This window comes from Chanodichthys erythropterus, chromosome 21 (assembly GCF_024489055.1).
Source record: "Chanodichthys erythropterus isolate Z2021 chromosome 21, ASM2448905v1, whole genome shotgun sequence".
Classification (NCBI taxonomy): Eukaryota; Metazoa; Chordata; class Actinopteri; order Cypriniformes; family Xenocyprididae; genus Chanodichthys; species Chanodichthys erythropterus.
The window spans coordinates 29,823,050-29,837,000 of NC_090241.1; the positions used below are offsets into that span (position 1 = coordinate 29,823,050).

The following is a 13,951-nucleotide window of genomic DNA, read 5'->3' on the forward strand; positions in this document are numbered from 1 at the left end:
TACGCAAAACTTTTCCTGTCAAGGGAAGCTGCCCACACTGCCACGCCTCGGTGATTAATTAAGCATGGTTGTCAGGGACAATGAATAACCAGGAGTTATGCATGTGCTGAGAGGCTTGCATGTGTCACCTAGCTGTCACCGCTGCAGCAGAGCTCACTGGGAGGTCATCATCCACCTCCCTCCCATCTCACCAGGGAGCCTGTCCATCAACACCACATGGTGCCTTGAAAAGTGTCATGTAAATGAGAGAATATGAAAGAGAGAGACATGCAGAAGGGGGGGTCTTTCATTCACAGGAGGTAACCCGTTAGTGACAAGAGCAGGAATTTTGAAAATAGGCGTTGGTGTAGCTTCGTACAATGATTCCAAAAGCTTCAGTCTAATAAAACTATATATCATAGTGTATATATTTATAGATAATATAATTCAGTTTTAGTACTAGGATAGCTGCACATGCACCTTCAAGAGCTGTTTTATATGGTTTAACTCTCTTGTAGAGAATGGATGGATGTCCTTAGCCCTCCGATAGTTCATCCAAATCAACAGATGGCCGATGAAAAAGAAGACCACAGCAAGGTCTCAACCAGAGGTATGACACCAGAAAAATCCCCATCCTGGGCGCATATTCTTTGTTGCTAAAAATAAATCATGATCTAGATTTCACTTGGACAGAGAAGATACAGTGTGTGCTTGGGGACAATTACTTTCATGATTGATATTTCCTTCTTCATCTAAAACCCACAGTGATATTTCTTTGACAATACTAAAACTCCAGGGTCTTAAATTGCAATTGGAAGAAGAAGAGATTTCATCTAGAGTTCATACACTAACTACATGTGGTAAATTGTCGTTGATAGAACAAAGTTATTGAATGTTTTTTTGATGAAATGTATAAAGCAAAACAATTTTGAAACACAAAAAAAAATTGGAGAAATGGAAAGGGTGACAACTTCCATAATTTCCCTGTCTTTTTTTTGTGTGTCATTTTCCCCTCTATATGTAACTATATGCAACTCTTTTTTTCTCTCTCTCTATGCTATCCACAGGGTCTAATAAGGTACACGACAACAGTGGAGAGGAAGAGTTTCTCAATTTAATGTATGATCCTTGCCTCAACTGTTACTTTGATCCACAATCTGGGAAATATTATGAACTGCTCTGATCCCGAGATGAGAAACATGTTGATCAATACTGCCACTATGTATGGATTTAGTTCAAGCACTATACTGTCCTTCCTAACACGGATTTTAATTGGTGTACATTTTTTATGTAACTGTGTCTAATGTCAAATGTTTTTTAGTAATTAATTCACATTCAAGCATGTTTGAGCTCCTAACTGAAAAAGTTACATAACGTTTCTGTACGAAATAAACCATATGAATGAATCCATTTCAGTTTATTTTAGTTCTAACTTTTTATTCAAAATGTAAAACTAACTCAAATTGTACATTTTCTGTCTAATTCAATTCACAGGTTTTAAATTAATCTCGCTTTTTAATTAAAATCAACATAAAAGCGATCCTACTGTGTAATGTTGACGGAAGTCGAGTCGATCGCGTTGGTACACGATCGACCAATCACACGCCCGTTACTGCTTTACGTCATTTGACAGGTAGAATCTCTAGGAAGTAAACAACTATAATGGCGAGAAAGTGTTTAAAGTTAAGCCACTACTCAAATATGTTACTGAATTTAATTTTATATAGCGTTTTTTGGGAGCTCGTCTTCGCTTTTCCGTCATATCGCGAATCCAGACAGTCAGAAAGTTTGGAGAAATCCACCTCAGCACCAAATAATCAACAGGTTCGTTATCGACGTTCTTGCTTCTTCAGTCACTTCCCTATCAGTTTACATAGGCTACTAACGTTACATATATTTACTATCGCTGGTGTCTTGTTTCGCAGGTTATAAGACTTCATATAGGAGTGATCGCGTCTGTTGTGATCGTTATTGTCGCTGCAATAGCAGCTGCTTTCTTCATCATACGGAAATACTGCTGTCTGAAGAGGTATAGAGATATACACTGTGTGCTTTATGAGACAGTGCAACCTAACCTTTCAATCCTCTCACCAAAATATTTTGCAATAGTTTACACGAAAGATACGTGACAACTTAATTTAAACAAAATGTGCAACCTGGTATTTATTTATAATATTATGATTTTTTTTTCTTTTCTTTAGTAATGCAACATATAGATACTCAGAACTGCAACAAATGGAAGAGCAAAATGCAGCCAGAGAAGTAGAGGATGATTCAGATGAGGTTAGTATGTAAACAGTGGTTTATAAAGGCTTTCAAAATATGATACTTAATCACTTTTTATTCTTATGCTAGCTTTTCTTTCCACAGGACCTTTTGGACTGAATCATGTAGCACAATTTATTCTTCACATTTCTCTTCCTTTTTAATACTGTGACTTTATATGGCCAAAAGCATCACATGGGTCATTTAAAAACCACCAGGAGTTCCTGAAATATTTATCTCTGTTCCACCATTTTTCAGCACGGATACGTCCACCAACCGGTTAAATTTAGCTGGTTAAATTTGGCAGGATTTAAAGGCCAAGATCCCCTACATGAAAGAACTGGAGGGAAGGGGTTCAGAAATATTAAGATGCACATTCGAGATGAAAAATACTGATTTATTTTCAGGTCAATAACTTCTGTAAAGAGCTGTGGCGGTTGTTGGTTATGGTGCCCATCGTTTAAAACTTGGTCAGTACTTTTTAAATGCACTCCTTGAAGAATGTATTTAGTATTTTCTTGTACCAAAAGCCTGTTGAAATGATTGTTCCTCTTTATTTATTGTGTATGTGTGTGCCTGATCTTTGCTCGATCTTAAAACGGCTTCATGATCTCAGGGTTGTTCCCACTGGATACTGTGAACAGTGCAACTAATACCTGAGGCACACCTGTTCTAGTGTTTAACTATCAACTGTAATGATGCTGTAGCATTTCAGTGCCTTACTGAAATCTGTTACTGTACAATTTAACTGTGGTATCCGACTGAACAATAGTCTGCTTTTCTATGCTGGTAATGGTATTTACTAATGGCAGTGTTTGACTTTACCTGTATGTTAAGGTGATAGTGTTGATAAAGCAATGTTATGTGTGGTTCTTGATTTTGAAGTATTTTTAATGATTGAATTCCATATCTGTACATCTTTTAACCTAAGACTGAACTAGTTTCTTTTGAATTTAAGGCTGCAAATTTACCTTAAGGCACATTCTCTTGGGTCAGGTTTCACACACAATAGTCCTGTGTACTTTCAAACAGGTAACAACTGGAGAGATCGAGAGAGACATAATTTTGTGCTACCAAAAATTAGATTTAAAGGTAAAGAAAACGTTTTTGGATTATTTTGTGTGATTGTTTGTGTGTATAATTATGATATATTAATTGTGATATATTAATTTACAGATTGTGTGTATGTTCTCATAACAGTGGTGATCGTCTTAATATGGTGTTTCTTCATCAAATGGTCAAAACTCAAAGAAGCTGACAAACGATCATGTAATGTAGATGGTGACAGCTTGTGTCATGCATGACAGCTTGTTAATCCATAACATTATTATAACTAATAGATTACTGTTATATTTTAATTGGTCTAAAATTTGAGCCTTTATATTCCAGATGAAGTTAATGGTTTTGTGACAAACTGTGATAATCCAGGTAAAATAAATTTGTATGTATTTGAGGATGAGAGGTGCATGGGTGTTTGTAGAATTGCAGTACTGTATACATATATATGGTTTTTTTTTTTTCTTCCATGGAACTTGTTTTCAGTTCTTTGAGCAGGTCTGTTTAAGTCTCACTTTGATTGCTGTCCTCTGAAACACTGCCCTGCCAACCACTTCCCATTACACATTACAATTAACAATACAGTGTAAGTATGTTACATCATGTTGCTTATTCATGATAGACTAACAGCGTTAATGTAAGTTAAAATAATTTCATTAAAAAATGAAAATTCTGTCATCAGTTACTCACTCAAATGACTTAAACAAAAGTAGATATTTTAAAAAATGTTCATGCTGTTTGTCTTTACTTTGAAAGCTTACAGTGTTATAGCAGCTTACATATATATAAATAGTTTCAGTGAATACATTAATTCATCAATTGCTTTGTTCAGTGTGAAAACAATTACATTTAATCAGTTAAAAAGTACAAGTTGAACCAGCAAGATTCAGATAGTTAAAAATGTCTGAGATTATAACAAACTGGATTTGATGATAAATTATATAAAACTAGTTATTGTGTATTTAAAGCACATTCAGTTTATTAGTACTATTACAGAAATTTCTTTACTTGTTTCATTTATCCATGACTGACAAATATGCATCACATTAAGATGTATTAAGAGTGAGTAAATGACACAATGTTTATTTTAGGATGAAATAATTCAGGTAGTACTTATAGATGCTAAAAGAGCACAAATGTTCTTCTCTACAGAGTCAAGGGTGGCATCAGGAATAATGCAGGATGAGGGATAAACATTGTGATAGCAAACGGTTCGATTATTAAAAATAATTATGCAGGATTTTGCAAGAAATTTAATCTATTGAATCTAAATTTAATCTAACAAATTGGTCCTAAGGAATTACTTGCCTATCTAAAGACACTAAAGCCAGGAAATATAGTGCTTGTGGCTTCACACATGGACCCTACTCCAAAGTAAAAATCTGACAGCCTTCGCACACCATCAACATGATTAACTTGGGTTTTGAGTTGAATTATTCATACATGTCTCACTTCCACTGCCACCATTTCTCTTCCAGGCTGACTGATGAGATTAGAGATATATTCACTGCACTGGGCAGCACCGTGGTCAAATCCCTGAAGCCCAGAGATAGCTGGGTATTCGCCGGCACCTATGAAATGAAGAAAACTAGCCCTTTTGAAAAGGTTGGAACGTCTTGTTCCTTTAAGTGTAATTGTCTTCCTTTGTGCATCACCGTTAATGCGATTTTGATTGCTTTCTCAAACTGGGTAAGGAGTTATTTTCTGTGATAACTTAATTTCAGTCATGACAACTCTCGTAAATGGAATGTACATGGTCATGGCGGACTAGATCTGCTACACTGCTGCTGCAGAGCAGGTGTGACTCGCTTCTGCTAAATACTCAGAACATAAAATGAATGTAAACATGCTGCTGCTGCTAGAAAGAGGGAGACCCCCGTAGCAGGTCTAGGCAGGTGGTGCTGGGGAGGTGGAGGGCTAGAATATGAATTTGCATAGAGCGCAAAGTTGGTGTATTTTTTTCGGATGCCTCATGGTTAAAAAGAGAAGTAGTAAAGGATAGGTGAAATCGATTGGTCATTGAAACGACCAATCAGAATGCAAACAGAGTTTGAACTATTCATTTGTATTGAATCCAGAATCCCCTTAAAGGATTAGTTCACTTCAGAATTAAAATTTCCTGATAATTTACTCACCCCCATGTGATCCAAGATGTTTATGTCTTTCTTTCTTCAGTCGAAAAGAAATTACGTTTTTTCCAGGATTTTTCTCCATATAGTGGACTTCAGGGGTACAACTTGTTGAAGGTCCAGATTGCAGTTTCAATGCAGCTTCAAAGGACTCTACAATCTACAATCCCAGCCGGGGAATAAGGGTCTTGTCTAGCAAAATGATCTGTCATTTTCAAAAAAAAAAAATTGTATTCTTTTTTTTTTTACCACAAATGCTTGTCTTGTACTAGCTCTGCGATGCGCCACACATTACGCAATCATGATGGAAAAGTACCGATCCAGTGTCCATTACAAAAAAGGTGAAACAACAATGTCGGATGATTTTGAAGTTGGAGGAGAAAATTAGTTTTTCGCCTTACTGCAATTATATAATGCATAGCGCAGAGCAGCGCAACACAAGCATTTGTGGTTAAAAAGTATATACTTTTTTTTTTTTTTTTTTTAGAAAATGACTGATCGTTTCCCTAGACAAGACCCTTATTCGTCAGCTGGGATCGTGTAGAGCTGCAATGAAACTGCAATTTGGACATTCAGCCCATTGGTAACCGTTGAAGTCCACTATATGGAGAAAAATCCTGGAATGATTTACTCAAAATCCTTAATTTCTTTTCAACTGAAGAAAGAAAGACATAAACATCTTCGGTGACACGGGGGATTGAGTAAATTATAAGGAAATTTTAATTCTGAAGTGAACTAATCCTTTAACGTCTATTGTATTATTTTAGTAGCTATATTATACTATATTATACCATTGTAGTATTTAATACATATATTTAATAAGTTGTAATTTTGTTATGTGCTTTTGTCATTTTTTATATTTCTATTTAGTTTTATTTTAGTACTTCAACTTCAACCTATTTCAGTTAGTTTCTAAGTCAACATTTCTGTTTTAGTTTTTAACATTTCATTTAAATTAAGTTTTTCATCTAATATTTATATTTTATTTCAGCTTTATTTCCATAAATGAAAATGTTTAATAGTTCTACTTTTATTATTTTTGTTAATAATAACCACTGCTATTGTGCAAAACATTTAAATAGCTTGTTTCTCTGTTATGTTGAGTTGATTCAAAATGATATGAGGACAAACATGTATGGAGACTGGCCAGAGATGGGGGAGGTCATTGGCTGCTTTCCCTGAATGAGTCTGCCACATTAGCCAACCTTAGATCACCACACGTTTGGGACATTTGAAAATGGGACATTAACAACGGACTAGCTTTTTTGCTGTCTTCCCTCCCTAAATAAATAAAACTGAAGGAATAGTTTATTCTCATGTTTTTCCAAATCCATATGACTTCCTTCCATGGAACACAGAAGGATAACTTTTGCATATGTTCACACTGCTTTTTTCCAGACATTGAAAGAGCCATTTTCTGCCATGATGATCTTTTTTTTCTTTTTTTTTTTTTTCATACTGAATTCCTTCACATTGGTTCTTTTATATGAAGGTAACACTGTTGCTGTTGATATTAACAATGAGTGGAAAACGGGAAAGTGACATCAGTTTTAACACAATCCCTCTTTTTCACTCCCCCTCCCTCTGCTGGATTGTAGTACCAGTTAGGGCACTGTATGCACTCTGGGATTGCAAAAGTGTGCGTGCGTGTGTGTGTTTGGATTTGCTTGGAGGGATGTACTTTCCCTCCTGCTTCTCCTCTTGCTCTGCATGAAGATAGCAGGTGGAATCCCGAAGAAATTGTTTCTGGAACAATCCCGAGGCAGTGAGTGCTCTGCACCTTTGGAATCATGGGAGTGACCCATGGAAAGAAAGTAAGGATATTTTAACCCATTTTGAAGAACTGGTCTGTTATGAGTGTAAGAACAATGTCATCTCGTCTAAAGATCTGACATGACTCAAACTCTAATAAGTGTTGACTGCAAATGGACAGTAGACAATGTTTAAGGCTTAAATTTGTGAAATGTATACAGTAAGTTGAGAATGTTTCTTTTGTTTGATTTTTCCTATTTGTGGGACTTCTAATCACAAGGTTTGAGCATGAGACAGTTAATCTAACCTAAAATACATGTATATAGGCTACTTAAAAGCGCACATTAAATACACTGAACGTTGTATGAGTTGTGTGCCTTAAGTTCATTTAGTTCAGTTCTTATGTGTGAAATCAAGAGGTACTTTTCCACTGTCGGGCCGAACGGTTCTTAGAATGGTAAAGAACGGTTCCAGTTGTGTTTAAACTTGAGTCTGGTATGACACGGCACGATTATAAACCGTTCTCGGCCCAGAATTCTGGGCATGGTTGTCGAATCGTGCTGGTAAAATCCATGAAGTGATGTCGCCAGTCAGGATTGGTCACTTGTCTGTTGCCTGGCTACCAGTTTCTCTAGCTGCATGGCTAAGCGCTCTATTTGAACGATGTTATCAAATTTATAATAAAATTACAAGAAATATCTGATCATCTTTCACCCAATAAGGAAAATTTCTGTCATTAATTACTCACCCTCATGTCGTTCCAAAACTGTAAGACCTTCGTTCATCTTTGGAACACAAATTAAGATATTTTTGAAGAAATCCGAGAGGTATTTGACTCAATTTAACCACCACTTTCAAGGTCCAGAAAGGTACTAAAGGCATTGTTAAAAACTGTCGACGTGACTGCAGTGGTTCAACCTTAATTTTATGAAGCCACAAGAATACTTTTTTGTGCACAAAAATATCGACTTTATTGTGTGTCATTCTCATACGCTTTTTACGTCCAGCGCTCATGTCAATAATGACTGTAATAAACTCATTATTTTTGTTTCATTTTTGCACACAAAAAGTATTCTTGTCGCTTGATAAAAGTAAGATTGAACCACTGCAGTTACGTGGACTATTTTAACAATGTCTTTAGTACCTTTCTGGACTTTGAAAGTGGTAGTCATATACCTCTCGGATTTCATCAAAAATATCTTAATTTGTGTTCCAAAGATGAACGAAGGTCTTACGGTTGTGGAACGACATGAGGGTGAGTAATAAATGACAGAATTTCATTTTTGGGTGAATTTAACCCTTTAATAGTTTTCATTAGCGATAATAATCCTGCACTATAGCAACTAAACCTGCATTCTTCTCAACTCCAGACATCTTAATCTGCATAACTTTCATGTGTTTTGACATTTCAGTGTAAAAAAGGCCTATATTTGGTTGCAGTCTATAACATTAACAATAACTGATTTACTTTCCTTTGGTGATTTAGTCCAAGGACTCCTCGTGACTTTCCTGACACGATCACATTCTAGACAGCAAACAGATTATGAAGGAAAATGGAGAGTTTGTTTGGCAGGGCCAGTAATGAGGTGGCTAAGTGCCAGCTGGTCCCAAAACCATTTTAGTCCAATATGATCAACCCAGCATGGTGTTAATGTGCACGCACACACACATACCCACAATGCCTCCCTTGTGTTAGTGCAAGTTTCTCTCAACACACAGGGCTATTGTCCTCTTCATCAACAGCTTTGGAGATTATTTTCGATCATTTAGATGGATAGACAAGGATGAGACAGTGCAATATCCACTTGGACATAGTAATAGTGATAGCATGGTTTTTTGGATACTAGTATGAAGGTAATACTGTGGTATTCTTTGAAATGCTTATATAAATATGTTAGTCGCACAGTGATATGGTATATATGGTACACTATACATCACTGTGAAAAGCAGCAGGAAATTGCAAAAGAATTGAAAGATTTTATTTCTGCATTTTGTCTTGTGGTTAAATATTATGACTAAATATAATATCCATATCTTCCCACAGGCAGATCATAACCATCAGAGTCATAATTCTGCCTGTGCTCAACCACTTATTGGACCTGGTGAATCAGGTTTTCTGTTTTTTATATTATTTGATGCAATAGTAAAAAATGTGATCAATAAGTCAACATGTTTAACCAATTTTAACTTAAGTTGTGTGATCCAACTAGACATAAAATAAATTGAAATTACTTGTACAGCTAAATTGAATTATGTTTTTTTTTTTTATTTTACACTGTGATGCTTTTCATCAATATTGCTCATTCTTTCTTGAACAACATATTAAACTTTGGTGAATCTGGTGCTACAGTCACGAGAGGAATCCTATTATTTTCCTAAGCAAATCAGCTTACGATTTTCACCTGCTAGATGATATTGGCTGTTTTATAATAGAAGGCTCTCTTTTGCTTTTCTCCCTCCATTAGATTTAATCTCTGATCTTGGATCAGTGATAGACCCTGATCAGACGTGGGCCAGAGAAGAGGATTTAGACCAGAGCAAGTTGCTTCCTGAGCAAACGGACAGCGGTTACTATGAGGAGCTCATCAGGCCCAAAAAGCTCCACAATCCCATCAAAGAGTCCAAGAGCCATCGGGAGCTCCAGCGAGAGCTGATTATTACACACAAAAGGTGCAAACTGACCCAGAATTTGAGTTGAAAGCATGTTCACATTTTGAAGCATGAACAAAAGCTTAGTTTCAGCCTTAATTTATCACCTGACCCAATTTCTAATCTCACTTCAAACATGTGCCCGCAGAGAGAATGCAGTTTATGTCTCCTTTGCATGTACATGTTCTGTCCAACAGATGGCAGTAAAGTCAAAGTTGTGCTTGCAGTTAAAGACACCATGAAATATTGCAGTATTATAAATGATATATCCATGCACATATATATATATTTTTAAATTCATGTGCCCTCATAATCCTTAATCAAAATAACCTCCCCTCCATCTCTTCTCTTGATGACATGTTTACTGCTGCGAGGGCGGGGCAACCTGTCACTCACATGACATCACAGCAATGGCAAACCACAACCATCCAATCAGTTCCTGATGGACAAAATCAAGTCCCGCCATACTTTTTTTCTTGTTTGAGAAGCCATTTCACTCAGATATGTCACAATAGAGTGCCTCAGGGATGACACATTTTTGTAGGCAAAACCCGGAAGCGAGTTAGCATTTTAGGACTTCCGGTTCCACGCCGTCAAGTCTATGGGTTTTTTGAATGGGTTTTTGCTAAATCGCCTGAAATACGTTCTGTGGTTAACAAAGCCTCTAAATACTTTCACGTTTTGATCTATGACATAAAACACACCAGTTATAACCCACTTGTGATTTTTTACTGTGTCTTAAAATCGGCGGTTGCTAACAAATTGCTAAAAGGGACTACTTCCTTTGGCGGGGACTTTAGACGTCATCATTAAAAACGGGACATTTGGACAGCATTTCTCATGAAAAAGTGGATAAGTATTAATAACAGCGCAGATCATGATCAGCGAGCATGTTTTTAAATAGAGTTGTTTTTTAGATACAGTTTGAGGACGCTTGGTGGTGACGACGTTGATCCGCGACCATGGTGTGCTGTAGTCCGTTTATAGCCTACTGTTAGCCTTTTATATCTGACGACTTTATTTAGGCTTCAAAATCTATAAATGTTGTGTTAACTTGTAAAGATTATCTTGATAGACAAAACGTGTAAGTGTCATAATAACCCTTTGTTAAACACAGAGCTTATTTTCTGCGATTTTTCAAAAGTCTATGGGAAAAATGCATAGGCTTTCAACCGAGGGAACCCGTGCGCCACTAACTTCCGGGTTGGCCTGCAAAAACGCGTCATCCCTGGGGCACTCTATAGGGAAAAAGAAGAAGAGATGTCACCACAAGAGAAAGGGGAAGTTACTTCGATTAAAAATCACAAGGGCACCTGAATAAAAAAAATGCGTGGATAAATAATTTAAAATAAATAATGCAATATTTAAAAAAAAAAAAAAAAAAATTGGCAATTTTCATGGTGACTTTAAGGGTGATGATCATTCCCTTTTCCACACAATTACAATGATTTAACTATTTCTATAAAGAGATATACAGTAACTCTATAATGAGATATCGTAACACTTATCCTATCTATCAGAGGAGCAGTGATGGAGGAGAAGCCAGAGTTACAGAGAGTTCTGGAAAAGAGAAATAGAGCTCAAGCTCTGAAACAAGACAGAAAGCAGGAAGAAGAAAAATCACCCCTGGAGCAGGAGTTACTGAAGAGGCAGATGAGGTTAGAGAAGGTAAAACCTGAAATAACACCCCTCAAATTAAACTGATATGAGTATTCATATACAGTATCAGTGTCTAATGGACAATATTGTTTAATTTATGCTAATAAGGCCATTAAATGCTAGGAAGAAATCCAAATGACACATAATATGCCCTAATTTTGCCCAGAACACATTGATATTTGGTCCTAAAGTTGTACTATGGATCATAATGTATACACCATGTACTATAACTTGCTACTGTATATATAGTAGTGGCCAAAGGTGATGTCTGGAGGTGAATAATTGTGTTTAATGACCCTACAAGTTCAATTTATCCATCAAAATATGAGGAAAATACTTTTATAAAATATAAAAATATTTTAAACATGACATAAGAACAAAATGCTAAACTTGGTTTAGGTATTTATCTAACAAAATTATTTTACAAAAAAAAGGCAAACTACAGGTACAGGTTTTATTTTACTATGCAAAGTAAAATAAAACTATTTAGAACTCTCTTTTTTTTTTTTTCGCCTGTTCATAATTTCTTTGTATGACAGCCTGGCGAAAAAATTATGTCCGTAAAATCTGGTATCATTGCATTATCACCGATAAAACAATTGCCTCCAAGCACAACTACTCAAGATGCTTCTTTAACACATTTTAATAATATTTGAATAAAGGGTGAAGATGTCAATTTTCCTAGGCCGGACATCACTTTTGGCCCCTACTGTATACCAACACCTCATTTAGAATTTATCTAATTCTTCTAAGATTGAGCGAGAGGCCGATGAGCAGAGAGAGAGGTCAAAGTGCGCACCTGAGTTCATTAGGGTCAAGGAGAGTCTGAAGAGGACATCGATCGCAAGTGCTGTGGAGAAAGAGCTGTAATCACACATCACCTACAACATCATAGATCTACATGAGTGTTGATGCTCCTCCAGCTGCTGATTTGACAGTTCTTGTTATAACTTGCGTTTGGATTTTGAATGAAATCAAAGAATGTGAAAAAACAATATTGAGGACAAGAAAGTTGAAAATGTTGGCTAAAGGCCCGTTCACACCAAGAATGATAACTATAACGATAACTATGACGATAATGATATTTGCGTCCACACCAACTAACGATAATGATCTGTTTATTCTAAGCTTACGCGCTGCTGTTTGCTGTTTCAAAGCGTGTACAACATGTTTTTGCTGTTCTTGTTACATTTATACAGCTTTAACCAGCAGCATGCTATGTGTCGAGTGAATAGCTAGTGTAATAGATGTAATCTAACAGTGAATTTAGCTGAGGAAGTGGAATAATGTCGAAACTAGCGCTGGATACCTGATATAACACTGTTTGCTAGCCTGACATGATCTCCTCGTTAATACTTCTCAACATTTATTCCGAGGGAATGGCCGATTGTTTTCCATACATCCATTTTCTTTAAAGTATCCTTGAAAAGAGGGTTTGACGTGTCAAATAGTGTTGTTTTTTTCTGGAACTCGACGATTAACTTCTCCGCAATGTCGTCTGCCATTTTAAATGCGCGAGCCCTTGAATTAGAATGGATTGGCTGTCAATGTTTTATCGATCAACAGCTGGAAAAAATCGTTCTAAAAAATGTATCCCAATGATATTGTTTCTCTATATCATTATCGTTAAAGCTGGTGTGTGGACAGTGCTATTCTCTTATATTTATAACGACTTTTTGGAACTATCTTTGTCGTTATCTTTATAGTTATCGTTCTTGGTGTGTGAATGGGCCTTTAATGATATGTCAGTGTTACAAAATGTTAAGCACTTACAATGGTCTATAAGATTTCATGTATTGCACCTTAATTGCTGATTAAGTGGTTGTCATTTGCACACGTAAGAACAGAATAGCTCCAAATATACTGGAATTGTATCTAGTGTTTTAGTAGAAATTATTATATCCTTTTATGCTTTTTAATAGAGTTCCTAACAAATCGTGGGTCATGTAATCCCACCAACACAATGCAATGTGAACAGAGAGCAATCCTGTCCACTTTTTCCACATGTCTTTTGTTGTTTAAATACGTTTAAAAAAAATTGGTATGTTCAAATATGGTATACCTGTTTTTTTTATGTGCACATTAGGCTATAGCATGGATGTTCTACTACATTTAACACAATGGCACTATACAACCAGAGCAGAACACTGTATCCAATATTGATTTTCCATTTATAGCATAACAAATTAACTGGTATTGTCAATTGCAAATTTTAACATCTCTTTTTGTTGACTTAATATTTCATCAGACAAGAAAAGGTTACACAAAATTGGATTCAACTTGCAAAAATAATTTATCGCCAATATCACTGCATAATGCATATTTCTTTACAATTAAGCCTTTGTTGAATTATACTTTTTGTATAAGTGACTATAAGTGACTATTTTTCAAATCTTTTACCTAACTTGGTATTACTGGTATATATCTCAATATGCTATATTATCACCAAATATGGGATGTAC

General features: G+C 36.0%; 3 protein-coding genes across 3 annotated transcripts in view; all 3 read left to right on the forward strand.

Annotated features, from left to right (window-relative positions):
- cfap20dc (CFAP20 domain containing) overlaps positions 1-3,926 on the forward strand; it is a 28,199-nt gene extending 24,273 nt beyond the window's left edge. The window contains exons 16-20 of the mRNA XM_067374316.1: positions 498-589; positions 1,047-1,803; positions 1,905-2,008; positions 2,181-2,262; positions 2,350-3,926. Coding sequence (XP_067230417.1) covers positions 498-589; positions 1,047-1,162 — 208 coding nt within the window. The 3' untranslated portion in view covers positions 1,163-1,803; positions 1,905-2,008; positions 2,181-2,262; positions 2,350-3,926. The remainder of the gene's footprint in view (positions 1-497; positions 590-1,046; positions 1,804-1,904; positions 2,009-2,180; positions 2,263-2,349) is intronic.
- On the forward strand, positions 2,215-6,611 carry si:dkeyp-67f1.2 (uncharacterized protein LOC556106 homolog). The gene is given in 6 exon segments (XM_067372626.1): positions 2,215-2,266; positions 3,421-3,525; positions 3,634-3,706; positions 4,453-4,674; positions 4,779-4,905; positions 6,534-6,611. Coding segments are annotated over 6 exon segments (657 nt in total).
- Positions 6,612-7,219: 608 nt separating this feature from the next.
- Positions 7,220-12,359, forward strand: LOC137011504 (protein FAM107B). The gene is made up of 5 exons (XM_067374396.1): positions 7,220-7,243; positions 9,226-9,283; positions 9,647-9,851; positions 11,351-11,498; positions 12,243-12,359. Exons 1-5 carry the CDS (start codon positions 7,220-7,222, stop codon positions 12,357-12,359), a joined length of 552 nt encoding a protein of 183 aa, XP_067230497.1.
- Positions 12,360-13,951: the final 1,592 nt, after the last annotated feature.